We start from the raw sequence: 16,710 nt of genomic DNA, 5'->3' as shown, positions 1-16,710 counted from the left end.
GGGATTAACAGGGTAAATGTGTGGGGTTACGGGTGTGGGGCTTGAGTGGGATTGTGGTCAGTGCAGATTTGATGGGCCGAATGGCCTTCTTCTGCCCTGTAGGGATTCTACGAAAGTCATTAGTTCTGTATGTTAAACAATGAGATGTGCATTGGCTGCTCCCAGGCTTCATTCCTGTCATCGAGAAGGGAAAGGTCAGGGTAAACTTTTCGCATTTTCCCCTTTTTCATTTCTGGCTAGGGGCCTCTCTGAGGCAGCATGACTGACATCTGGAAATTGTTACGGGTCTGAATTCACACACGAGACTGTTTTGGTGACTTGTGCGGCTTTTTACTAAGTTTTTTTTCCTGCACTTCACAGAGGTAATTGTGTATCCACCAACGTTTAAAAAGTTGGTGCTTTCGCCTTGTTTGGGATGACCCAGGAGCATTCTGTTTTTTTAAAAAATATGCATGAAAGAAGTTTTACTGTGTTCCAGCTACTTAAGTAATAAATCAACTTGTGCCACGTGGTCAAGATCAAGTATGCCTCTAGCTGCTGTTTTACCGCGAGTTTAGGACATTAGTAATCATTGGTGCACTTCTAATTGCAGCCCAGTGCTGCAGTGTCTTTTGAAGGGATGAAGTATGAAAACAAAAAAAAAATCCAATAGTCTCTCTGCATTTTCTAACATGACATTGTTAGAATGGGCGGTTATTCTTTTTTTTTAATTCATTGGTCAGAGTTAGCTATCAATAGCCAAATGTTATTTTTGCACCCATGATTTTATTTTTCTATGAAATTCTGACTTCTTCAGGAAATAGACACAATCATTCAGATAACACCCAGAGTGTATCGTTTCTGAACAATTTACTGACGAGACGCTGGCCTCATGTTCACGGGAAGGGCTGTTTGTGGTACTTCTGTTTTTAAAAACTGGGTGTCTACTGTTTAAAAATAAACTTTGCATCAGAAACCAAAATGTAAGTCAGCTGTTTTATCTGAAGTAATTTGTTTATGGCTGGTACCATGGTTGTAAGTGAACTTTAGATAATTGCCTCCAGACGGTTCTTTCTTGTCCTGACTTCCTTTGCGAGTATTCATAGCTCTGGATGTGCTATTTTGAAACCTCAATGGAGACCCTTTGCCATTTCTGTTGAGGTTATTGTTTGCAACAAAGAGCACTGTCTAAATTTAGACTTGTAATCACAAGCATTTGTTTTCGAAGGGAAATCTCTTGAGGTGTAAAAATGTCATTTTGTTGCTAGGGAGACTGCCAGACCAGGGAGGAAGCGGTCACACTCGGCGTTGGACTGTGTAATAATGGCTTCATGCATCACGGTAATCAGTCAAAGAAACACAAAAAAACTTTTCAAGATGTGATGGCTGGGAACTATTCAAAATTACGTTGAGATGTCCTGCAGTCCCTTTTGGTTTTTTTTCTTACAGACTTTCTGTGTTTCATAATTAGATCACCCAACACTTGCCTACTCGACTCCACAAAACAAATCCATTAATTGGATCTTAGCAGTCACAGATTTGACTGTCTCAATTGACCTCCCCAGTTGTGTGGAAGAACAATGGGATGTAGGTTTTTCTTTGTCCCTTTTCCTTCCCCTCCTCCTCCTAAAGGTGACTAATGATCTTCTCAGTAATGTTTAAATCAAAAATTCAGACAGAATCTCAGGCAATGGCATTGTTTATCAATGTGTTTCAGTTACATTTTGTTACTGGCATTGTTTACGGCCATTTCTGCTTTCTTCCAACCATGTATTTGAATTCACCAGCTTGACATAGAATTCAAACTAATGCTTCATCCACCTTTTTTGATTAATAAGCTGCAGCAGTCTCTCATGGTTCTGTAGAGTTTTTGTTTGTCTGAAATATCCCGTCCAGTTTATCTCTCGAATTGTGCACACTTGTCAAAAAATGTACAATGCGTACCTTTTTCTCTCTAGAATTTTGTGTCAAACTTTATGGGTTGGCAACTATTTGTAATATTTCTGCACATCGACTATTGCCATTGACTAACTCCTTTTTGGGGGGTGGATCATGCCACTATGCTTGGTACTAACCTGTTAAGCCCATAGTTCTGCATACAGTGCAATACATGCTGGTGGATCATCTTGACTTTACTGGCAACGTGATGTATTCCTCCCCCTCTCGGACCAAAGATTGACCTAACACAAAAAAAATCGGCCAACTGGAAGGGAAGCTGCATATTTCAAATCTTAGACCAGATTATTTTGCTCACGAGTTACTGATGCTTCTAGATTGTAAACAATTGCCATTCCCCAAATTTTTGTGGGAAGAAATTTCAAGTGATGTTTGGCAAGGAGCTGACTCTTTTGTCCAGGAGAGTTTGGATGTTGAGTCAAAGGAAATGTTTGACTTTATTTTAAATTCTTGTATTTATGGGGACAGTGAATGATTTGAGTTATTTGTAATGGGTGTTAGATTTTTGTTGAGTTTTCTTTATTGGTAACATTTTCAATTAGCAGTTACGATTTCTTGATTAGAAAAAATTAATTTCAAGTCTATAATTATGCTGACAGTAATTTTGAGAAAATGTCTGCTTTAAACAGAGTAGCGTGGTAACTTTCCTTTTGTCGTATTGGGAAAACGCATATGTTAACATTCAGTTTAAATTTTAAACAGTGCTCGAGAAAAGTGAATTCAAGGATGAATCCCAATTTTTTCGTTTTTATGCTGATGAAGAAATGGAAGGGACCAGCTCCAAAAACAAACAGCTGCGGAATGACTTCAGATTGGTTGAAAACATCCTTGTTAAATCCCTTCTGGTAAGAAGATAAATGGTTGATTTTGCATTTGATATGGGAGACTTTTTTTCCATGCTGTTATCCAAGTGTTGCAGATGATGGATTGTAGAAATTTGAATGAAATGCTGAACTCTGACTGATTAGGTCAATGCATGAAACGTGTTCTACCAAAAACATGACACTTTGCTTGTAAATGTAGAAATTTTGACTTTTAATTAAAAAGATGCACATTAATATTGTCAAAATAGCTGTCAAATTGGTCGCCTTGTTGCCTTTGGATTGATGCCAAACAAAAGGGCATGTCTTGTACCTTTCATCTCTTGCTTTGCGTTCAAATGAAGACTAATGAAGCCTTGTCTCTCCCCGTATATTGATACTTTTAATTCTTTAATTATTTCTGTCCCTTGAAATACCACTTTGTTCCCTCACTGCACTGGCACTCTTCACAATGAATTGATTTGTTACTAAGTTCTACCAGTTCTGATTCAAATTTTGGGAGACCTTTAAGGGTAATTTGAATAAATTTTTTTTCCATGTTTCATTGATTGTAAAGAAACATGTCATTTTCACTTCCATTTAAATTTATTTATTAGTATCACAAGTAGGCTTAAATTAACACTGCAATGAAATTACTGTGGAAATCCCCTGGTCGCCACACTTCAGTGCCTGTTCGGGTACACTGAGGGAGAATTTATCTGGCCAATGCACCTAACCAGCACGTCTTTTGGACTGTGGGAGGAAACCAGAGCACCCAGAGGAAACCCACGCAGACACGAGGAGAACGTGCAAACTCCACACAGACAGTAATCCAAACCGGGAATCGAACCCAGGTTCCTGGCACTGTGAGGCAGCAGTGCTAACCACTGTGCCACCGTGCCGCCTATTTTCCCCTTCATTTGGCTGACTTCTGTCGGCAGTAATGACTTCAAATCCAAGTGCAATGAGTCAAGTGAGCTTCACAGCTCCAGGGACCTGGGTTCGATTCCCGACTTGGGTCACTGTCTGTGTGGAGTTTGCACATTCTCCTCGTGTCTGCGTGGGTTTCCTCCGGGTGCTCCGGTTTCCTCCCACAGTCCAAAGATGTGCGGGATAGGTTGATTGGCCATGCTAAAATTGCCCCTTAGTGTCCTGAGACGCGTAGGTTCGAGGGATAAGCGGATAAATGTGTAGGGATATAGGAGTAGGGCCTGGGTGGGATTGTGGTCGGTGCAGACGTGATGGGCCGAAAGGCCTGTTTCTGCACTGTAGGGTTTCGATGTTTCTAAACAGTTGAAATATATTTTTGTTCAGCGTGATTTGTTGCGATGTTTCAATGCTCGCTGACTGAATTCGTTTTTTGGCTGCAGATATGATTCTTGGTGATAATCAAAGATTTTGTGGTTTTTCCACATTCACGTTTGCCCCTTGGTTTGCCTGAGTGTAGTATTGTTATGCTTCATGTTGCATGCTCCCTTTCTTTGTAACAATCTGTCGAGAAATATTGCAAGGTACAGAAATGAATATTCATTTCAAAAGCTGCAGGCGGTATTCCATTTTTAAACTGATATTGATCACGATGACTGCTGTTGAAGTAAAGTTCCACAGGGTAATCATCATGCCCCATGTTGAACATTGATAAGCTGTTTTATGTAAATTGTATGTAAATTGTATAATTGTTCCCCTCAGTCTTAGCTTATGTGGATGAACATACTTCTTGTAATGTTCAGTGAGACTGGGAGCACAGTTGTAATATTTCCATCTAGTTTCTGTACTCATAATAATGAACTTATAATAACTCGAGGAGTCGGCTGTGAAGGAACCATGCTTTGTTGCACAAAATGAAAATAAGCAATAACCACAAGTCTGTGGTGAACACAACAGGTCCCAACCTGGACTAAAAGGATAGTGGACCCATTCAGGGGCTTGCTTTATACAGGGCTATGTAGACAAGTTCCACCTGGTTGACTAATTACCAATCCCCAGGAAGCTCGTAATCAATGAGCCCAACTGGGAGGTCAACTAGTGATTTCCTGTGCAGATCATGGGGGTTATCACAGAACTATATGTTGTGTCTCCCCAACAAACTCATTGGAAATAAGTAGTTGCTTATGGATCACAAATTTAAACCTGGGAATTTCCTGTTCGGTTTGTGCTAGTACTGCACCATATCATGAGCCAACAGAAAGACCTTTAAGATGTATAAATAAATCTGATTAAATACAAGCTTTTCTAGACCAAGGAACGGTATACCCAATCCCATATGGTTGGATGGATAGGAAGGTAGTTGACTGATCAAGTGGGAGCGCTGTGGCCTGTTATAATCCCAGCAGAAAAGAAAAGTTGCCCACGACTAGCTGGTCTCCCACATTCTGCTCACAACAAGCAACATGGTTATCATGTTGTGGACAGCAGAGAAGTGTTTGAGTTTTTAGCTTTATTGGCAATGCAGGTATTTTGATTAAGTGGGGTCCATATTGGATCTGGTGTTCCATGAGAAATTTGAACTATAATTCATCAGCTTCATGTTTTGCAGCCACTGAAAATGAGTGTAACACGTGAATTTGGATAGGATTATTTGTCGTGACATGTTTTTAAACCGTAGATACATTTTTACTGCATGACCACGACTCATAATTATTATTTAGAAATTTACCCATTCCCACCGTTTCCAGTCAATGTCGCTTGAGGTTAGAAACATTTACTCCATCTAACCAGATTTTAAATAGTGAAGTGATATTGCAATCTTTGAACTGGACATGTTGTGCTGATTGGTGATAGGTGTTAAATAGGCCCATTGATAAAGGCATGTGGAACAGAGCCATTCAGATGAGGAAGAACGAACAAAATATATGTGCTGAAGCTGGAAATATGAAATTAAAAAAAGAAAATGCTAGAAATACACAGCAGATCAGAGAAGGAAACAGTGTTAACTTGTCAGGTCTGACCTTTCATCAGAATGGGAATAGGTTGTCAATGTAATAAGTTGTAAACAAATGGAAAGGTGAGGGCTGAAAGAGGAAGGACTGTAATATGGTTATTTATTTATTGATTAGTGTCACAAGTAGGCCTACATTAACATTGCAATGACGTTACTGTGGAAATCTCCTAGTCGCCACACTCCAGCACCTGTTCGGGTGCACTGAGGGAGAATTTAGCATGGCCAATGCACCTAACCAGCACATCTTTCGGACTGTGGGAAGAAACCGGAGCACCGGGAGGAAACCCACGCAGACACGGGGAGAACGTGCAGACTCCGCACAGACAGTGACCCAAGCCGGGAATCGAATCCAGGTTCATGACATTGAGAGGCAGCAGTGCTAACCACTGTGCCATCGTGCTGCCCATAGAAGCCAGGGGAGGTTAAATAGCCAAAATGTTGATGGTGGAAGCCCAAAGAGTGTGCTAATGGGGCAAGTAAAGAAACGAAAGATCTGCCTAGGAATTGTGAATGACAGTGATGAAGAGCTACCATTTTCAAGCATAAATGTTTTAAAGATAAAGACAGTGAAACAAAGAACAAGGTAACAAAATGGTTGCAGCGATTGAGGTCTGGAATTGTTGAACTCCGTGTTGAGTCCAGAAGGCTGTAAAATATCAAGTCAGAAGATGAGATGCTGTTCTCCAAGTTTGTATTGAGCTTGATTAGAAGATGAGGAGACTGAGATCAGAGAGCTCATTGTGACAGCCCGGCGAAAAGCAAAATGACAAGCTTTTGGACGGAATTGGAGGTGTTCCACAAAGCAGTCACCCAATCTGCATTTGGTCTCCCCAATATGGAGCCGGTAGCGTTGTGAGCAGAGAAACTGTATTCTAAATTGAAAAAAGTACCCATAAATCATTGTTTCACCAGAAAGGAGTGTTTGGGGCCTAGGAGGGAGGACGTAATAGGGCAAATGGTGCATCTCCTGCACCTTCCTGGAAAGGTGTCATAGGAGGATATCAGTGGACTAGTCAGGTAGGCAGAAAAGTGGAAAATGAAATTGAACCCATAGAAGTGTGAGGTGATGCATTTGGGGAGGTGAAGCATGGTAAAGGATTACACAATAATTGAGAGGATAAGGAGAGGGAACTTGGAGTGAATGTCCACAGATCCATGAAGATGGCAGGATAAGTTGATAAAGTGATTAAGAAGGCACACGAAATCCTTCAATTTATTAGCCAAGGCATTGAATATAAGAGCAGGGAGGTTATGCTGGAACTATAATGACCATTTGTTAAGCCATAATTTGAGTATTGTGCATGATCTGATCACTTCATTACAGAAAAAATGTAATTGTACTTGAAAGGCTACAGAAAAGATTTGTGAGGATGTTGTCAGGATTGAAGAATTGCAGCTATGAGGAAAGATTGGATAGGCTAGCGTTGTTCTCCTTGGAACAGAAGAAGATGGGGAGAGATTTGATTGAGGTGTACAGAATTGTAAGGTTCCTGGATAGAGAAAATGGGGTAGGCCTATTTACTTTAGCACAGAGGTCAGTGACTAGGGGGCATAGATTTCAAGTGGTTTGTAGAAGGAATAGAGTGAAGATGAGGAAAATATTTTTCACCCAGCAGGTTGTGGGGAGTCTGGATTTCACTGCCTGAAAGGGTAGCAGAGGCAGAAACACTCTCAACTCATTCAAAAGGTGTCTGTTTATGCACCTCAAGTGTCGTAACCTGTAGGGCCCCGGGTTAAATGTTGGAAAGTAGGATTAAGCTCGATGGGTCGCCTTTTAGCTGATGCTGTGCCGTAAACTTTCTAAGCGAGGGCATGTAGGGAGGGATTGAGGAGTGGGTCATTGTGTTGCAGAGGGAACGTTCCCTTTGGAATCCTGAAAGGGAGGGGAAAATGAAGTTAAGGAAGAACACAAGTTTAACCCCTGCTCTGTGCTAAAGTGGCTCTTCTCAAGTTGCGTAGTGGTAGTGGATTCCAATTTTGATTATTTGCATTTATGAAGGGAAATTTCAGTCAAGTTCGTGTCCTGATTCAAATGCAGTAATTCCAACATGTTGGATGTTTGTTGAGAACCGGATCCAATTTGGTCATTCATCAAATAGAGTCTTTAACATGGTTGACCACATCATCCTTCTCCTCAATCCTTTCCACTGTCATCCTTCTGGGTGGATCTCACCTGATTCCATTGTTATCTGTCTAATTGTAGCCAGCGAATCACTTGCAATGTCTACTGCTTCTGTTCCTGTGCTGTTATCTCATGTCCCTCAAGGATCTATCCCTGGCTCCCTCGATGATATCATCCAAAAGCACAGCCTGAGTTGTCACATGTACGCTGACAGCACCCTCACCATTATTCTAGTGTTGCTAATTTATCAGACTGCTTATTCGGCACCCTACATTGGATACCCAGAAATCCACCCCCCCACCCCCCCCCCCGCCCCCCCCACAAATGAATATTGGGAAAATTGAAGCCATCGCTTTTGGACCCTGCTCCCGACTCCATCCCTCTCCTTGGTAACAGTTTGTGATTAAGCCTGTCTGTTTGTGTTCTTGCTGTCACATTTGTTCCTTACGTGTGCCCGGACCTCACATTCATGTCATCACGAAGACCATTTCCATTTCCACCACTGTTACTTTGCATTTAGTTCATCTGCTGCTGAAAACTTTATTCATGCCTTTGATACCTTTGGACTTGACCACTCCAGCGCACTCCTGGCTGGTCTCCCACATTCTATTCTCCATAAACGTGAGGTCATCCAAAACTTGGCTGACCATGTCTCGACTTGCACCAAATTCTGCTCCCCCCTGTCCACCTCTGTGCTTGCTAATCCACATTGATTCCCGATCAAACAACAACTTTATTATTTTAGAATTCGCAACCGTGCTTTCACACCCCTCCTAATCACTAAATTTTTCCAGCCCCATATCTGCCCTCATCTAATTCTGGCTGCTTGTGCAACACCGTTTTTAATCACTCCACCATTGGTGGTTGTGCCTTCCCATTGCATGGGCCCTGCCTCTCTTATCTCCTCTAAGACATTTCTTAAAGCCTTCTTCTTTGACCAAACTTTTAGACAGCTGCTCTAATATCTCCATCTGTTGATTGGTGTCCGAGTTTGTTTGATAATCCTCCTGTGAATCACTTGGGACGTTTTACAATATTAAAGGTGCGATATAAATAATTGTTGTTGTAGTTATAGTGTTGACATTTAGGCTCACAAATAAATACATTTGAGTGAAACCTGCAAAAATGGATACATTGGTTTTGTTAAGATTGTTTATTCTTTTGTAAGATAATGCCAAGCTGAACCGAACTGCTTTCAAGCTTCTTGAAATTGAATTTAAAGTTTAGTTGTCGTATCTGCATCACAAGAGATCTGATTGGTGTGTCTTTCTTGTCATGCTTTGGATACTGAATACAAATTCCGGAAACACAATAATTTTTATAGCCTTGTCACTGTTTAAAACAGACATTCATATCAACATCCTGATATTGTCTTAGGTTCTTATCATCCGACGGCAGTGAACCTCCCTCTGTAACCATACAAAGCTTTTCCATTTCTTAGATTGCTGAGTTAAATTCTCTAAATTAAACAATATATTGCGGTGGAGAATCCTGGGGTAGGGGTACAATTTGAAATGGAGCTATAATACTTGAGACAAATTCTGTGATTTAAGTGATTTTTAAAGTTGAGAAGTTTATTTATTAGTGTCACAAGTAGGCTTACATTAACATTGCAATGAAGTTACTGTGAAAATCCCTTTGTCGCCACACTCTGGCGCCTGTTCAAGCACACTGAGGGAGAATTTACTATGGCCAATCCATCTAACCAGCACGTCTTTCAGACTGTGGGAGGAAACTGGAGCACGCGGAGGAAACCCATACAGACACGGGGAGAACGTGCAGACTCTGCACAGTGACCCAAGCCGGGAAGCGAACCCGGTTCCAGGCGCTGTGAGGCAGCAGTGCTAACCACTGTGCCATGGGCCACCCTTGGTGCTCAGTCTCTGTCTCATCTTCATATGAAGCTTGAAATTTCTCTGAACAGTTTACTTTGGAATTAATTTGGAAGTGTAAACATTGAGCTTTATATTATTCACAGCCCTGCCTGAAAACTGTTTATTGTGATTCTTAAATCTGGAGAATTCTGTTGATAAAATTATGCCTTTGTTTTTGGTGAAGTCCAACAATCTTAACAGCTTTTAAACAGTGATGTCCTTCCATTTGCCCCCATTGTTACCTTGTCTGTCGATTAGCCATACATGAAAGTCCATTAGATTGCCTTTAATTTGATTAACCCGTTGATCCTATTGCAGAAATTGTTCAATGATCTTCATAGTTCAGGCTTAAATGTGAGCTGAATAATAGCTCAAATCCAGGAAATTCCTGGAGATCAATTCTATTTCGGATATCAAAATCTAGCTCATCCTCGGTGTTTTAGGATGAATTTGAATCCTGTGCAGATATGGCCATGTGCTTGAAACAGATCCTAATTTATTCATTTGAGATAATGAAAGTGTATGTTATCATGGCTAAAACCATACCATGGGTCAAAAGATCTGGAATGGTACCCTGTTCTAACCTTGAATGTATTAACAAGTAGTTAAATGGGATCAACGGGAAGAGTTTTGCTTCTCAATGGCTAGTGGGTATTCCAAAAATATAATATTCACACTTTTCTCAAGTAATGAATTAGGTCTGAGAATGAATTAAACCAACTTTGATTTTTTTTTAAAGCCTAGATCTAATTAATGATCGTCACTGTATTGAAACTAAACACAAATGCTGTCTTGAAAATTGCAGCAAATTTATTAATTTACAAGAGTAGGTCAGAGGCTAGGAATACTGTGGTGAGTAACTCACCTCCTGACTCCCCAAAGCCTGTCCACCATCTACAAGGCACAAGTCAGGAGTGTGATGGAATACTCCGCACTTGCCTGGATGGGTGCAGTTCCAACAACACTCAGGAAGTTTCACACCATCCGCTTGATTGGCAGCACATCCACAAACATCCATTCCCTCCACCACCGACGCTCAGGAGCAGCGGTGTGTACTATCTACAAGATGCACTGCAGCAATTCACCAAAGATCCTTAGACAGCACCTTCCAAACCCACGACCACTTGCATGTCGAAAGAAAAGGGCAGCAGATACATGGGAACACCACCACCTGCAGATTATCCTCCAAGTCGCTCACCATCCTGAATTGGAAATACATCGCCGTTCCTTCGCAGTCGCTGGGTCAAAATCCTGGAATTCCCTCCCTAACGGCATAGTGGGTCAACCCACAAAACATGGACTGCAACAATTCAAGAAGGCGGTTCACCACCACCTTCTCGAGGGCAACTAGGGATGGGCAATAAATGCTGGCCAGCCAGCGATGCCCATGTCCTACGAACGAATAAAACAAAAAAAAAATTGAGCAGAGATTTCTCCCTCTCCCCATATAATTTTTTGTTTCTTATTACGTCTTTTCTGTAAAATGAAAGCAACTAAAAACCATGGAACTAAACTAAGGCTGACTGCAACTGATTTTCAGCTTTCGTGTGAAACCTAAAACATTGTCAGCAACTCCCCAACACACAGTCTTGTTGAAATTAACATATTTGGCCTTTAACATGGGTTACTCTGTGATCTTTACAAGGCATATAGTTTATTGTGCTGATAAGAAGCTAAGTTAGTAATGTCGAAGACTCCATCTGTGAGTTATGAGCATATGAAGTAAGAGCAGAAGTAGGCCATTCGGCCCCTCATGCCTGCTTCGCCATTCAATAAGATCATGGCTGATCTGTTTGTGTTTAGAGTTCTACATTCTCACATACACCTGATGAGCTTTGATTCTCTTGCCTAACAAGAATCTATTTACCTTTAAAAATTGCAGCGACCCCATTTCCTTCACCTTCTGAGGCAGAGAGTTTCAAAGTCACACTGGCCTCTGAGAGAAAGCAATTCTCCACATTGCTGTCCTATAAGGGTAACTGCTTTTCAAATCTAGCATGTCAAAACCATTCAGGATCTTGTGTACTTCAATCACCCCTCACTCTTCTAAACTCCAGTGGAAACAAGCCCAGCCTATTCAACCTGTCGTCATAAGACAACCCGCTCACTCCCAGTATCAATCTAGTAATCAGCCTCCAATGTATTTACATACTTCCTGAAATAAGGAAACCACAGTATTCAAGATGTAACCTAACATCCTCCAATTCCTCTCATAATAAAGGATAGCATTCCATTTGCTGCCTTGATTACATACTGTCTCTGCAAACTAACCTTTTGTGACTGACCTACTGGAACACCTGGATCCCTCTGCACTTCGAAATTCTTTTCAGCAGCACTGTTTTTTTTATTCTTCCTACCAAAGTGAACAACTTCACATGTTACTACATTATATTCAACCTGCCAGATTTTTGCCCACTCGCTCAACCTATCTCTATCTGCAAACTCCTTATGTCTTCTTTGCAACACACTTTCCTACCTATCCTTGTGTCATTCGTAAATTTAGTTATCCTGCCTTTACTCCCCTCATCTGAGTCATTGATACAAGTTGTAAAACGTTGAGGCCCCAGCACAGACCCCTGCAGGACTACACTCATTATATCTTGCCAATCAGACTGGGGAATATTTATGCATACTACCAGCAAGCCAACCTTCTATCTAGATGAGAATGTTACCCCATTACACCATGGGCTTTTATTTTCTGCAATAACCTTTGATGTGGCATCTTATCAAATGCTTTCTGGAAATCTAAGTATAGTACATCCACAGGATCCCCTCTCTTATCAGCACATATTGCTCCTTCAAAACCTCAAATAAATAGGTTAAACATGTTTTCCCTTTCATAACACCATGCTTGGCTCTTCCTGATTACCTTGGGCTTTTCTAAGTGCCCAGCTATAACCTCTTTAATGATCAGTTCTAACACCTTTCACATAACAGACATCTAGCCAACGGGCCTGGTTTCCTGTTTACTACCCCTCCCTTCTTGAATAGACGGGTTATATTTGCTACTTCCCAGTCTGATGGAACCTTCCCAGAATCAAGGGAATTTTGGAAAATTAACATCCAACATATCTACGACCTCATTAGCCACCTTTAAAAGACCCTTTAAGTTAAAAATTTGGCTAGCACAATGTAAATTCATTTGTCAATGTCATAATAAGTTGATGTTTTAGTGAGCACCGAATGCTGGATTTTCAGGTTATAAACATCTTAGCACCAGCAACAGCCCAATTTATTTTTAACAGTTTGTTAGTGGTATTGAAACAATTACAATCAAAACTGAGGCGAAACAGGATCAAACAGAACAGTATATTCAGTTAAGAACATAAGAACTAGGAGCAGGAGTAGGCCATCTGGCCCCTCGAGCCTGCTCCGCCATTTAATAAGATCATGGCTGATCTTTTTGTGGACTCAGCTCTACTTACCCGCCCGCTCACCATAACCCTTAATTCCTTTACTGTTCAAAAATGTATCTATCCTTGTCTTAAAAACATTCAATGAGGTAGCCTCAACTGCTTCATTGGGCAGTGAATTCCACAGATTCACAAATCATTGGGTGAAGAAGTTCCTCCTCAACTCAGTCCTAAATCTGCTTCCCCTTATTTTGAGGCCATGCCCCCTAATTTTAGTTTCACCTGCCAGTGGAAACAACCTCACTGCTTCTATCTTGTCTATTCCCTTCATAATCTTACATGTTTCTGGAAGATCTCCCCCTCATTCTTCTGAATTCCAATGAGTATAACCCCAGTCTACTCAGTTTCTTCTCATAAGCACAAGGGAAAGATTCAAGCTCTTAAAGCAATATAGAACAAGGCATGAAACTAGTCCCAACTGCCAAGGATTTGAGTTGAGAAAAGTAAACTCAAATTCTTCAGCATAGATATGTGGTGACCTTTTAAATTTACATCAAGCACTAGGAAAACAGCAGATGTTTATCTGGTACACTGCTTCAGGTTAACCAGTGTTGGAGGACTAAGGAGTTTGGCTTCAAATCGATTAAATTCAAGATCAGGGTGGATGTGAGGAAGACTCTCAACAAAGCATCATCAATAGCTGAAATCAACTTTGTACGAGGTGATGGGTAGAAAACCTGAGGAATCCCTCAGCAATCAGTTGTTATGCAGGGAGAGCAGCTTTCATCTATAATCCATTGCTGAGTTTTTCTCAGTGACGGTTGACATTGCACGATTAATATTTTATTGCGCTCAATCCCCTGGTGCCCCTACCACCACCCCCCATCACTTCCACTAAACCCCAGCACCTGGGCTATGAAAGAAAGGCTTGACTGCAGTGGAGCAGGGTTTTTTTTACACATATTAGTGGTTGAAGCCATTTTTGTTACCAATCTTTGTCACAAGTGATTCTTTCTGTAATCCCTTAAACTTTAGAAGGTAAAGTGAATTGTGCACAGTTAATGATACTATAGTGAATAAGTATTTCCAAAGGAAGGATCACAAGTAAACTGGGAAGGGTAAAGAAATGGGGATTACAGGAACTTTAGTTGCATATTGCTGAAAAGAGAAACATGTTGCTGAAGCTTTTCATCTTGCACTCATCAGGAATGCCAAGTTTCAATCAACTACAACAATTTATAGTGCAGGAGAAAAGGATGACGATTGGTTGGCAAGCTGAATCTGATTGCCCAAGGTGTTGCTGTAGTGAGAACAATGGGGAACTATAGGTTCCCAGTTAATTCAAATAAGGTGGCATACTTGAACAAAATAATTTTGTTTGGAGAGAACGGGTCCCTGCATATGAATGTATATCACTTCTAACAAGTGTAAATGAGCCACGTTACAAGTTGAACTGATTGTTTAAATTGTTTTTTTTTTGTGGAGCATTTCACACTCAGGATTGTTTAACAAGGACTGCCCGACTGAGGAATAACATCTCACATTTGACATTTTGTTTTGGGTTTTGTATGTTGCAGTGGTTAGCACTGCTGCTTCACAGGCACTCGGGTTCAATTCCAGCCTTGGGTAACTGTGTGGAGGTTGCATGTTCTCCCCATGTCTGCGTGGGTTTACTCTGGGTGCTCCAATTTCCTCTTCCAGACCAAAGATGTGCCGGTTAGGTGGATTGGCCATGCTAAATTGCCCCTTAGTGTCCCAAGATTTAGTTTAAGTTTTTTTTAAAAGTAGGCTTACGTTAACACTGCAATGAAGTTACTGCAGGTTAGGGAGATTAATAGTATAAATACGTGGAGTTTGGGGATAGGGCAGGGGAGAAGGCCTGGGTAAGATAATCTGTCAGATAGTCAGTGCAGACTCGATGGCCAAATTTTCTCCTTCTGCATAGTCGGGATTCTATGTTCCTACTGTGAGTTATTGCTCTTTAATTACAATTTGGGGATCTTGCAAAATTGTCTTGTATCTGTAGTGTGTATGAATCATTAAGGATGTTTTAGGTTTGTAATGGAAAATAAATAACTCACCAGCACTAAATTTCACAACTTACTAATGTCAAAACATGCAGTGGGGAGCTGCTGATTTTGGAACATAGGATGTTGGCCATTTAACCCCATAAACCTCTTTTTGCCATTGACTGAGAAGATGGCTGATCTGCAACCTAGATCCATGTGCCTGCCTTTACACCACACCACTTTGTGCCTTTTCGTTCTTAAAAAAATGATCAGTCTTCGTTTTAAGATGAACAATTGATCTAGCCTCTATTGTTGCAGAAGGCAGTTCCAATCTTCTACCATTCTTTTTGCACATATAAGTGTTTAATTTAATTTAAAGTTTGGGGAGTGTCTCAGTCTGTGTTCAGCTTCCTTTATTGTGTTTCTCACATAGAAAATTCAGTAACTTTGAAGTTCGAACAGAGAGGAGTTCTCCCTATGAGTGAAGTGTAGCAACGACCAGGCTTGATGAATAAAGAAAAGTTCAATAGTGTACAAGCAAAGTACGGCAGAATCTGAAATAAAAACAAAATGCTAGAAAAACTGAGCAAGTCTGGCAGCATCTGTGGAGCAGGGAAACAGAGTTCATGGATGGGATTTTATGGCCCCGCTTGGGCGGTGATTTCTGTTGTTGGACCCTTGCGCGCTCCGATTCTGGGCGGGCAAGGGATAGAGTTCCAGCCAATGTTTCAAGTCTAATATGACTCCTCTTCAGAACGCTTTGATGTCCAGGAATTGAAGTTCCACTTCAGGGACACAAAACACATGCTAGCAGATTCACCAACTGTTATTCATCCTTTCTATTGACTAGTAGGAGAATTGTTTCTATTCTAATCTTATTTTTTAAATATTTGGATCTGATTATGTGAGATTTGGATCTGATTATGTGAATTTTACTTAAATGTGAATGTTCCAAGTGGCAACCAACATTTCAAATTCAAGTGTTGAAACATCACTAGCCATGCAGTTTGTAATGTTCTTCAATTGTATATATTTCTGTCTCCTATTTAAATTGATTTGTATAGACTTGGGTGGGGATGGCAATACAAATTTTAAGATTTTTTTGATATTTCAGATCAATTGCATGGAGAATGTGGCACTTTTGTTCTTAATTTTTTTTCTTTCCCTAGATATTCCCTGAAGAAGAGGGTTACGGATTTGAAATAGAGGAGAAAAATAAGACCATTGTGGTGAAATCTGTACAAAGTGGCTCTTCTGCAGAGGTAATTCCTGTTTTGCTTTGCTGTAATGTTGAACAGAACAGCCCTGGACAGATGGGCACCATTACCTGGTACTGCACAAAAATGACTAAATGTTGGACTTCTATGTAGTAGTGGAACATTTAAATATTTGCTAATTTAGGATCTTCCAGTTCAACAAAGTTATAGAGGAGTCTCTTGAAGGAAATGGAGTGGTAGAGAGGCTGAGAGGGAGCATGTTCCCTTGCTTGGGGTCTAGACTGTTGAAGGCATGGCTCCCAGTGATGAGGTGAAGAAAAGGGGTGTATAAGAACCAAGAATTGGAGCAACACCAAGTTCTCTGAAGTTTGCAAGGCTCGAGGTGGCACAAAGAAAGGGAAACGTTGAAGCTGTGAAGGGGTATGAACACAGGTGAGAATTGTAATTTTGAGGTATTTG

At 40.8% G+C, this 16,710-nt stretch overlaps 1 protein-coding gene across 1 annotated transcript in view; it reads left to right on the top strand.

Moving 5' to 3' along the window:
• Positions 1–16,710, top strand: part of prex1 (phosphatidylinositol-3,4,5-trisphosphate-dependent Rac exchange factor 1) — a 204,203-nt gene that overhangs the window by 113,180 nt on the left and 74,313 nt on the right. The window contains exons 15-17 of the mRNA XM_078236543.1: positions 1,248–1,320; positions 2,638–2,780; positions 16,204–16,296. Of these exons, the coding sequence (XP_078092669.1) occupies positions 1,248–1,320; positions 2,638–2,780; positions 16,204–16,296 (309 nt within the window). The remainder of the gene's footprint in view (positions 1–1,247; positions 1,321–2,637; positions 2,781–16,203; positions 16,297–16,710) is intronic.

The sequence above is a fragment of the Mustelus asterias genome, chromosome 20 (genome assembly GCF_964213995.1).
Source record: "Mustelus asterias chromosome 20, sMusAst1.hap1.1, whole genome shotgun sequence".
NCBI classification, from domain to species: domain Eukaryota; kingdom Metazoa; phylum Chordata; class Chondrichthyes; order Carcharhiniformes; family Triakidae; genus Mustelus; species Mustelus asterias.
The sequence above is the reverse complement of the archived record's forward strand: the minus strand, read 5'-3'. Positions and strand labels throughout refer to the sequence as shown.